This window comes from Cataglyphis hispanica, chromosome 10, assembly GCF_021464435.1.
Source record: "Cataglyphis hispanica isolate Lineage 1 chromosome 10, ULB_Chis1_1.0, whole genome shotgun sequence".
NCBI classification, from domain to species: Eukaryota; Metazoa; Arthropoda; class Insecta; order Hymenoptera; family Formicidae; genus Cataglyphis; species Cataglyphis hispanica.
The window spans coordinates 5,307,136-5,318,822 of NC_065963.1; the positions used below are offsets into that span (position 1 = coordinate 5,307,136).

General features: G+C 36.8%; 2 protein-coding genes across 2 annotated transcripts in view; one reads left to right on the top strand and one right to left on the bottom strand.

The window, feature by feature from the left end:
* LOC126852514 (roundabout homolog 2-like) overlaps positions 1-6,529 on the top strand; it is an 84,917-nt gene extending 78,388 nt beyond the window's left edge. Inside the window, exons 8-11 of the mRNA XM_050597380.1 lie at positions 36-266; positions 737-1,075; positions 1,155-2,982; positions 3,076-6,529. Coding sequence (XP_050453337.1) covers positions 36-266; positions 737-1,075; positions 1,155-2,982; positions 3,076-3,254 — 2,577 coding nt within the window. The 3' untranslated portion in view covers positions 3,255-6,529. The remainder of the gene's footprint in view (positions 1-35; positions 267-736; positions 1,076-1,154; positions 2,983-3,075) is intronic.
* Positions 6,530-10,022: 3,493 nt separating this feature from the next.
* Positions 10,023-11,217, bottom strand: LOC126852602 (uncharacterized). Its single transcript, XM_050597567.1, has 5 exons — positions 11,067-11,217; positions 10,782-10,919; positions 10,574-10,680; positions 10,339-10,474; positions 10,023-10,234 (listed from the first exon to the last, which is right to left on the bottom strand). The coding sequence occupies exons 1-5, from the start codon at positions 11,101-11,103 to the stop codon at positions 10,152-10,154; spliced, it is 501 nt and encodes a 166-aa protein (XP_050453524.1). The 5' UTR covers positions 11,104-11,217; the 3' UTR covers positions 10,023-10,151.
* Between the last annotated feature and the right edge of the window lie 470 nt (positions 11,218-11,687).

Genomic DNA, 11,687 nt, shown 5'->3' on the forward strand with positions numbered 1-11,687 from the left:
TAACGAGTCGGATTTCCCGCTTTATTCATCAATAGGTGACAGATTTAAGGCCGGAGACCAATTATGTTTTCCTAGTACGGGCAGAAAATAGTCACGGGCTCTCGTTGCCCGGACCATTGTCGGACGTGGTGCAAACTACTAACGTAAATCAGCATACGGTACCACAAGTGGAACTGACTCGCGCCAGAGATCGGTTGAACAGCGAGATTTTACATCTCAAAGAGGTGCAACCGTTGACCAGTACCAGCGTCAAGATTATGTGGGATGTAAGTATCGTTTGAAACTTCCTGTGTCGTTCAGTCTATATCGATTTAACACAACAATGTATGGGAGTATCGCGGGAATTGTTCGCTAGCTCGAAAGTTTCTAAAAATAAATCTTTGTCTGTATGAAAACATTACTGTTTGTTAAAAAAATATTTGATTTTTTTTTTTTTTTTTAAGTGTGTTTTAAGGGAGACTTGATTTAACATGTACTTAATGTAACAACTCATACTTTTTTATAAAAAATAGAAAATATATTAATTAACAAATTATAAAAAAAATAAACAATTAACAAATTATATTACACTTTCGTGCAATCCTTTTTCGTTTGTAAAAAACTGCAACTATATTTAAAAAATTTTCCTGAGAGGAAATATATTTGAGATATATTCTGACGCGACAATTGGAATTGGAAAACGTTCCAATATAACAACAGCAAGAATTAGAATAACATACTAGAATCTAAATTTTAGATTCTCGGCGCGGCGGATTTAGTGGAAGGTCTTTATATACGATATCGCGAAGTTTCCGAGAAACCAGAGTATCAAATGGTCACGGTACTTAATGCCGGCGCCACCAGTTACGTGCTTACCAACTTAAAAAAATATACGCGATACGAGTTCTTCCTGGTTCCCTTCTACAAGATAATCGAGGGTCGACCGAGCAATGTAAAACTCGTCACCACTCTTGAGGACATACCTTCAGGCGCTCCCGAGAACGTTCACGTAGGAATGATAAATATGACCTCGGCGTTCGTTCGGTGGTCGCCGCCGCCGAAGAACACTCAAAATGGTCAATTGATCGGTTACAAGGTAAGAGTTTCGCAAGTGATATGTCGCAAAAAAATTTCTTTATCTAATTTAACTGTCGATTCATATTTGCCCGATTTAGATTCAGATCAAGAGCAACAGCAGCAATAAAATCCTAGGTCAAATGTCCCTGAACGCATCAACCACATCGGTGATCATCAACAGTCTGACTACTGGCGGTCTGTATACGGCACGCGTCGCTGGACAAACTCGCATCGGACTCGGTCCCTTCTCCAGTCCGACACTGTTGAACATGGATCCGGGACAACTAACGCAATTACCGCCGCGAACCGATCCCAGTCACGGGGGTGCGTCTGTCGTCAGAGAAACGTGGTTTCTTGTGCTCATGATAACGATGATATTCGTCGGTATCGTTGTGTTGCTAGCTGTGTTATACGTGAGACGCAGGCAAGCAATGAGTAAGCAACTGGGTCACTTAAACGTGCCCGTGGGTACCGCAAACGATATCTGTCAATTAAACAAGGATACGCTCTGGTTGGAGCGCGGTTGGCGGCCTACCAATACTCTCCAAGCTGCCAATGACAAGGATTGCGAGACCAAGTTGCTCAACAATCAGCATATGCTGGCAGCTGGTATAATGGGCATGACCGGCTCGGAGTACGCTGAGGTGAATCTAACAACGTTTTATAACACACGCAAGCAAATGCAGGCACCGCCACCGGAGCCGTATGCTACTACGACTCTATGCGTGGGAAGTCGTAATTCGGATTCGATCGAAACCAGCTGCCAGAAATCAAACTCTAGCGACTCGTGCCTGAAACCCGATTATTCGAGTCTGGACTCGAATCAGGAGCCCAATAAATCCACGGTGTCGCCGAGTAGCGATAACATGAGTGGCGGCGACGCTACCTACGCGGATGAGAATCTAGATATACAAAGAAGGCAGTACAGAATAGCAGGACCAACGAGCAGCGACGCGCCTCAAACCAGTATGCCAATGCCTAACTGGTGTGACATGTTACCGCCGCCACCCGAACATCCGCCTCCGCTTGGCGCGTCGATGGCCGCTGGCCGAATGCAACAGCAGCAGCATCAGTTGCAACATCCGCATCAACAACAACAACAGCAAGTGCCGTTTAGTCCGCATCTCGGCAAGAGAAGCGTTCAAAATGACCTGGATCACTGCGGCGGCTCCAGCGCCGGCTCAGGCAATCTGCAGAGTCCACCCACTCCACCCATCAGAGTGACAAACAGCTTCAGTCCATCACCGACACCATGGAACGGTAGTGGGCAGAGCCAGCAACATTCGGATCCTGGCATTCTCCCGGTGCCCAGTAATCTACAAGTGTCGCAGGGCAGATACACTACACTACCGCCGCAAACTAATCCGCCGCCATTGCCCTCGTTCCCACAGACTTTCAATCATTATGACTACAAGAATCAAGAGAACGAATACGAGAGCGGTTCCGTCATTTACGGCCATCACCACCAGAACGGTCTATCGGACGACTACAGCGTTCGCGATTCCGGATTTGCGCGCTCCTGCAATCAACAACAGTCGCATTTAACGCCGTCGTCTATAAGCGAGGAGCTCTATCGGCACAGGGATGACATGTTTCACAACGATAATCTTTATCAGCCCGAAAACGACGAATGGGATAGGAAGTCGTGCGATTCTAACACACATTCGGACGCTTGCTGCTCATGCTCGGAATCGAGTTGCCTCTATGCCGATACCGTACAGTACAATGCACAACAATACGGTAGCGCATGCGGCCACAGTAGCGGTAGAACAACAGGTTCCCGAAGCAGGAGTAACAGGAGTCCGCGAAGAAGAAATAGAACGGCCTCGCCTACGTATAGTAGCGATAGCAATTACTCTTGCATCCCTCCGAGACAGTGCGGAAACACGAATTCACAGGAAAGACTGAGGCATAATCGTAGTAAAGGTAACGAAAAAAATGAAAACTTATCGACTTTAACTAAAATTTCATTCCTAAATTTATCTGTGTCTTAACTTTTGTTCCTGTTATTCCTTTCAGACAAATTGCCTGGCTTTTCGAGAACGGGCGGTTACAGCCAGCATAATTCTTCGGCCTCGAATACGATGAGTAGTACGGGCAGCCAGCGATACAATAAGCTAAATAGTATCTTTGTAAGCGGCAATAACCCAATCGCTCCAACGGACTCTAGTCGACTGGGTGATCACCGTGAGAGCTAAATTCTGCCTGAAGCAAATATAGGACGTGCCTGAACGGACGGCCTTCGATCACAACGAATGATCGCAGTCTGCATTACAGGAGGCCGTTACGCAGTCAGCAAACTTGTCGCGGACGCTTGTCAAGTACTGTAAGCGCGCCTTTATATATAGTTGACAGTCCGCAAGCTGATATACTCTGGTTTAATTTGTTGATTATATACAGGCTCATTAAGAAAGTGAGTTCGATAACAAAATTGCGGGGCGAATCTCGCGCTTTTCTGCGTACCACCGCATTACATAATATTGAGAAGGTTTGATAGATTTCACAAAGCAATTAGTAAGTATTCCATGACTGAGAACGCTTACGTTTAGCCGATTATATGCGGCGGTAGCTTAAGCTCGTAGAATATATCCCTATGTTTGTACGAAGGGCAATAACAGTCTTCTATCGCGGAAGGAACATAATCTCGATATTTGAAGATTGTAGAATAAACCTCGTGATTGACATTCGCGGCGCTTTTTATTAACGCTTTAACGCCGGTACAACCCGTTATATACATATAATATATTCGATCGTTTTGTACTCACTATTCGAATAAGGGCTTTCAGAAAAAAAGATCAGCGACGCGTAATAGTATTTCTTTTTCGAGCAGACTTCGCCAAATAGATTGATGAAAACGCTTCATTGGAACTTTATTTATATTTGCTTTATGCCTCAATTTATATGACGCTGTGAAACGAAAGCGATTGCGAGTTTCGAACGATGTTAAGGAAAAAAAAGAAAAGTAGAAAAAGTTATATTTGCTGTCGCGTCATGTTCTTTGAGCGAAGATTCAAACCCCAAGCGGCCACGCCAGTCTAATATTCCAGTTGACTTTTTAAACTTTATTATACTCTCGACTGCCATATATACTGCCATTCCCGTTGACATTTTTTCGCGCATCACGCGTTAAGGTGTTCTATTAATTTAATTAAGTAATCTTTTAAATAATGACTTTAAAAATTATATATTTAACTCGCGAATGCCAACAAGCTATAAAGGCTCTCGCGCGACTGATTCCGGAAGTAAAAGTTTAAGCGTATGAATATCACAATTCCACATTTCAGAAATTTTTTTTTTTTTACATGCCAATAGCACAAACGGAGAAGAAAATATACGGTTTCGAGTGCTGTAATGAGCTGGTCTATTCGAACGCGAACAAAGGATTCAGGTCACATAAAAAGCGTACGAATCAAGCAAACGCAGTTTATCAGTACTTTAGTTGTCGAAATTTATTTGCGAAGATAGCTTTCAATAATTTCAATTTAATTTCATAAATTAATAAAATAGAATCAAGTTTTTTTTTCTTGCAGTAGTGTAAAGCATATTCTTCTTATAAAAAATAATACACGATTTTATGATTAAAAAATTGATTAAAATTGTTAAACTATCGCAAAGAGATATTTGATGATTTATTTAAGAAGAGATTAATCTCCACCGTGTGCCATCATAGCAATAATAAAAGTGTATACGTATACATGAGATCGTGTGGAGATAAATATTTACGAAAACGAAATTTTAAAATCTTTGGTATAACTCTTGGAACAATGTGCTTTCTTGATCTCCTTACGTAGTAAAATAATTTCATTCGGAAATCGTTCTATTGAAAACAATCGAGCGAACAATTGTTCAATATATACAAGATTAAATCGGTTAACTGTATTTGCTTGTTCTTTGCGTGGAATAATCCTTTCGTTACGATTAGTTTTTGTCAAATTTAATTTTACTTTTTGCAAAAGAAGCAATTGCTTTTTATCGTGTGATACTCAAGTGTATTATATCGCGGATTGTACAGCGATCACTTATATCCATATTCCAGAATGGATTTAAATGATATTTAATTTATAAACGAGTTTCTTCGATTCTGAATGATAACGATTGCATTTAGCGCGATTAAATGCGGTGAAGATGAGGCAAGTGATTCTATTGTCGTTCTTAATTCGAACAATTAGAGGCAGGTGCGATTATGACTCTTAGCGAAACACGGGTGAAACTTTAACGGATGGGCAAGCATAACCGTCGTAGCGAAAGGATTAACATGTCGCGCTCACACATTGATCTTACAAAGCGTAGCATTTATTTTCGATGGCCTGTACTGGTATTCTGATTACGCGCGATAAATGAAACATATTATTTTGGATATAACGTTCCTAAATCTTAAGAGAAGTAATCCTGGGGGCTAATTTTCACGAAGGAGGACGACGTATATAATTCTTCCAAAACGAATACACGTAGTAATACGTTTTTAAAGAAACGAAGTAACAATAATATATATATATATATATATATATATATATATATATATATATATATATATATACATATATAATCATATCAGACACGCACGCAAACTCTGTATAAATTGTATAAAGTTATTCTAACAAGATTAGTCATTAGTTATTAATTTATACGCCGTATCGATTAAAGCCATATTACATAAGCGAGAAAGACTTGTAAGGTGTTTCGTGTAATCTGTTCATTATACACGTACGCAACACGATATGTAAAATTGATACGTAAAATTGAAAGATCGCTAGAAATGTGCGTTTCGAAGTTGTATTGCCGATGCAAAGTGCGTTATTCTTGAATGCGTACCTGATTCTGATTTTATCGGATGTTTCCGTCGCCACGGTCTAATTTTTCTCATGGAATGGATAATTAATAAATGCTAATCATAAATTTAAATATCATATGTTTATAAAATCACTTTTTAATTAATATTATTATATTATTATTAGAAATAAAGTATTATAAGAATAAAAATATAAAAAGTTGTTAAAATTTGTGAAATAATGAAAGCAATATATATAACACGATTCGTAAATAATTTTAAAATGTTTATACTTTGAAAAGTGATATTTCTTAGGTCTTTATATTTTTTTCCTTCCGCATTTATTTTTTAGTTATCTTTGCGATCTGTGGAACTTTAGATCGAAAACACAACGAAATTAATTTGCATTCGTAATGGAAGCACGTTTGCATGGGGATTAAAAAAAAATTGTATACTATGAAAACTATGGAATTATATTACTATATGGATTCTCGTTTTTCTTTCCTTTGAAACGCATATTTTTAATAAGAGAGAGAGAGAGAGAGAGAATGTTGCATCTATTCGTAGAATTTATAATGTCGCATTTACGGATGATTCGGATCAGCGTTTTTCGCATTATATTTCAATAGACGGATTTAAAGAGAGGAGCTATATAAATTTCAAAATAAACATCATGTAATGAATAAAACATTTACTACAAGAAAATTGTCACAAGAATTTCATTTTTTAACGAATAAATTTGCATATATGCAAATATTTATCAAGACTACGACTGAGAATGCATGCATGTTAAGTACTCCACATTTAGCATTTACTAACGACACAGCATTATCCTTAATATGCTACATAATTATTTTCTGCGAAATAATTATTTAATTATTCAAGAAAAAAGATTAAAAAAATTTTTAATTTTTGATAAAACCAAAATGCTAAATTATGTTGAACTCTCTTCATAATATGGCCGATTATCAACGGCTAATTTTGAAGAAAACACTGTTTCGGAACACCCGTTTAATCCGTAATCCGCGCTTTTTATTATGTATTTAACCGAGATATTTTGTACGCATTTTTTAAAAAAAACCTATCGATATTTGAATTCTTATTCATTTTGCGGCAACACGTTACGTGGAGGTGAGAGTCTGCAATAATGTTTTGTAGATCTTTCTCCTCCACGTAATGACGTCGAGCAAACGAGGATGTAACTTTGTACACGAATGTATGCGACTTATTAATTATAACTTTCGATTAAGTAATAAATAGCGTTATCGTAAGAAGCTTGCATGTAACTCGTTCAGTGACGCGTAGCAAATCGCTCAAATTTGTTATATATATATACGTAATACAATTATTTTTATTCGGTTCATGAACCGAACACCATCTGAATAGAAAAATTATCCCGCGCGACAGATATTATTCACTTGGATACTCGACAAACCACTGTCACGTATAAATTCCGTAAAAAAAGAAAGAACTCACACACAGGAATTGCGATCTCGAAGATGGTCGAGGCACGGACAAGACAGAGAGAAAGAAGTAATTAACAGCTCTAGCAGAAATATTGAAAATTAAATTTATCAATTCAGAGAGTTGAACTTAAGTTCTATCTAGTGATATACAATTATATAGCTATGTAAGTCCCGATGTGTATAAATCTACTTGCGCGCACTAATGTGCGCGCGAATAAATTTATATTCAATAAAAAAAATTCCATCCAAAAAGCGCAGACGAGGAAATAAGTAATGAGTAGGTTGAGGATATCATCTCGATAGAATTTTAGGCTAATGAAAAAAAAAAAAAAAAAGAAATGAAGAAAAGCAAATCGAGATTACTCTAACTAGAAGGAAGCATCTCAGTAAACGTAATTAGATAGGATGCGTACTTTAAGTATCCGTTGTCAGATACGAGTTCGTGCGATCGTGAGCGAGAGTCGCGTTAAATCGCGAGAGAAGGGAAATGTCGAGTTTATGTAGCCGGCACTTCTAAGACGTCAATGCTCCGTCTTTTCTCTTCTCGTCTTTGCGAGAAGAGGTCTTCCTCGAGGAATAACTGCGTCCGTTAAGGTGCGGGTCCACTTGTGATAGTTTTACGTCCGCAACTCGTATCCAAATCGAGATGAAGACTCTCACATGCATGAGAAAAACTACAACTACGTTTACAGCTGCAAGTCACTGAATCTGATCCGCAAGCGGTGGACGCGCAACTTCCGGAGTAAGCTCGCGCGAACTCGGATCGGCATGTCGCGCGATGCAGCTGCTGTACTATCGAGGAAGGATGGATTATTACGTGCACATATATTTCTTCGATGGCTAACAGAATCCGACCGTTTCGGAAAAGCACCTTATTCTCTCCATTCCTAAATGATCGTGATTCGAGCCAACGGACATACTGCCAAACCATCGTATCAATGCGCGAAGGAACGAAAAAAAAGATAACGTATTATTTTTATATAATTTGTCATCTTTGTATTATTGTTACGATGGTTGAGAAGGGGGCTTGTATAAAATACGGTAGATTGTAACTCGGTGAAAAGTTGCGCACACACGATTCGCGTAAACGGCATTTAACACGGAATAAACATACACACACAGGATAAACATACACACGCTCATAGCGACATAACACACAATTCGTCGAGCAGAGCTCTTATTTGTCAGTAGAATTGCCATCACGCATCGCGATGGGAAAAGAAATGCATTGCATTTTAACGTTAGAGCGAAACTGCGATAATTCGCATCTGTAGCGGTATCGAGCCACTTCTGCGAGAATCGTTCTCCGAATTTCAAATGTAGAAATGATCGAAACTATTAGCAAATTAATGCTATTGACTACATCTAAATTGATTTTTTTTTCCAGCTTAAAATTCCGAATAATCTATCAAAAAATATTTCTATAAAAAAATATAGTTTCTATTTGATATCTTTTTGATTAAATTTTCGAGAAATCTACAAATTATTTCAAAAATAAATTGAGGTTTTCAGCGAGACATACTTGTTAAGAAATGTTAAAGATGAAGATTTCTCGCTTGATATTTTATTTCTAGGAAAAATCATTCCGCGTTAATCTCAACACATTCTTAAAATCTAAAAAGGTACAATAAGAAAATTAAATGAATTAAAACATCACCGTTTGACATAAATGCAAACAATTGATTTTAAATCGCGCGTATCTGTACTCGCCATTGTTCGTGTTTGAAATGCAAAGAACCAGTCTTCGTAATGCGAAATACCAGATTGTAAAAAGATTTCTTAGATTGTGTCAGACGCGCTAATGACACTCTTTTATCGGGTTTTAACGAAGTTTCACCGATAAATGGTGCCTGGCACTCAGAGGGTTAATTAGACTGTTAGAGAGCTAGAACTACGTAAAAATAATCCATATCATTAAGAACACGAAATAGAGCAATTTTTTATATTGGAGGCATTGGAAGAAAAAGAGAAATGAAAAAGAAGTACAAGCTATTTCTCTCTTCCTTTCTCTTTCTCTTTCTGGATTGCGTTTTACGGGCTGCACATGTGTGATACATCCTACATACATACTCAACACACGTGGAGAGGAGCCCGTGAAAACGCGTATTTAGCTCAATCTTTCCTTTTTTATATTTTGTAAATACAGCGGATATATAAAAATAAAAGTGAACATTTTTATAGTTAATTTTATAATTTATTTACTATGCGCGAAAGGGAGAGAGAGAAACAAGGGGAGAAAGTTCGTCTCTCTTCATTGATCATCATCGCACGAGTGAAATCGATGAGAATTAAGAGTAAGATAGGGGTGTACATGTTACAGAGACACTCGTTACACATACATATACAAACACATAGAGACATACACGCGCACGATTGTAGATAATTTGTAACAGTTGCTATTGTCAAGTACCACATACACGTATAAAGCGACATATGCTGATATATATCATTGCGTATTATACTGATAATGATTAATAAAAGGTAATGTTGAAAATTGAAGCACCATATTGTTGCTATATTGTTTATTTCCCCTTCCTTCTTTCAATATAATAGCAAAAAAATAAATTTCTAAATCTAGTAACTCTTTTTAAAATAATTGATGTGTGTAAGCGCGTTATATAAATATATAAATCTTATATTAAATTTGATAGATGAAGTTAATCTTATCTCTAATTTATTAATGCTTGAAAATTATACATTATTATTATTTTTAAGGAAAAGATAGAAGTAAGTTATAGAATATTGCACATTTTAAGTATATTTTCTCCGCGTCAGTTATCTTCTTTTTATTTTTAGCAACTTAATTAAATTCGTTTCACAAAAATAAATGGGATTTTTTATAAGAATCTGCAAAACTGCAATTAACCACACCCACCCTTTTTACAACAAGTACGTTTTGGAGGCCGATATCCCCGAGAATTATCACCCATTAAAGGATTATATTCTGCAAATGAAGTGGATATTATATCATTTAATTGTATGGTCGCTATTCAACCACACAGGATTACATTTAACTCAGAAATGTAATTTGTGAGATATAAGATTTACCTGATTTAAGCAACCTTGATTTCATACTTGTATTAGGTTCCGTCGTTTTTTCGTCATCTGTTGCGCTACCTAGCTTGGTACCTACACTTTTATTTTCCAATAATTTTACAACCTTCTGTCTCTTCTTCTCTTTCTCCTAAACAAAAAAACAGATTGCTTAAACATCTATATTTCAAGTACAATAAGAAACAATATTTCTTAATATATTAGGTAACGCAACAAGATAATGGGATACCTCTTCTTCTTTAATTTGTGCCAAGGCACAACTCTTATTATATGCTTCTTGCATTTTCTGTCGTGTTAGCTCCACATTAGCTGACAATTGTGGTAATTCATCAGTCTCTAGACAAACATAAGAAATGTTATAATAAATTTATATTATAACTAAATTATATTGCCTGTCATCTAAAAATTTCTATTTTTTAAATAAATTATTGACTCACTTTTACCAAATGCAGCATTATGCTGGTTTCTCACAAATCTCCAGTTTTTATACTTCTCTTGAATATATGGATATGTATGGTATAAAATAAACAAGAGCCCTACGATATACCATCCTACGGAAGCTATCAGAGCCCAAACTGAAACATAAAAGAACATTTTAATTACTTCGCGGCATGAGATGTATATATACAAGAAACAGGAAAATAATCACAGAAACGCCAACAAGAGCAAATACGAGACAATTATCCACGTAGTCAAAATTCTCGCGTATCACTGATACATACTCGTTTGGAAATAGCTCGGGCTGTCGACGTTCTCCATATTCCTTTTTACGTATTCAAGATAAAATTTTTCAAAACATTAGCTGACATTAATTTAAATGTCACGATCTGCTATGCAACAATCTGCCCCTCTTTCTCTTCTTTTTCCACCCTGTTTGATAACCAAGGAATGCGTTCTAAAATTCTACCCATGGAGTAAAGTAGCATTTAATTGACCAATCAGGACAAGCAAATCTTTGCTCCTGATTGGTCAATTAATCATTACTTTATCGTACGGGTAAAATTTTTGAACACATTCAAGTTTAATTCATTTTTTCGCGAATCTGTTTAACTTTGCCGCACGAAATTATCTTATGCTGTTAATTAATAACATCGGATAATTTGAATAAACTTATGATGCGAAATAAATTTATTGCCAATATTCGATTTCAATTTTTAAAACTAATATATAGTTTAAAAACGCAAATCAAAACGCATTTTCTTAAAAAGAAATAAAAAAAGATAGTTAAATTGACAATTTTCCAGAGAAATTATTCCTATTATTCACACACCACACACACACACACACACACATATATATGTGTGTGTGTGTGTGTGTGTGTATATATATATATATAATATATA

What these genes read in the sequence shown, in the direction of transcription:
- LOC126852602 (XM_050597567.1), bottom strand. Translation starts at nt 11,103, where the DNA reads ATGGAGAACGTCGACAGCCCGAGCTATTTCCAAACGA. An exon ending in CACAAATTAAAGAAGAAGAG is followed by an intron (nt 10,475 to 10,573) that starts GTATCCCATTAT and finishes TTTTTTGTTTAG; the next exon opens with GAGAAAGAGAAGAAGAGACA. An exon ending in ATCAAGGTTGCTTAAATCAG is followed by an intron (nt 10,235 to 10,338) that starts GTAAATCTTATA and finishes CTTCATTTGCAG; the next exon opens with AATATAATCCTTTAATGGGT.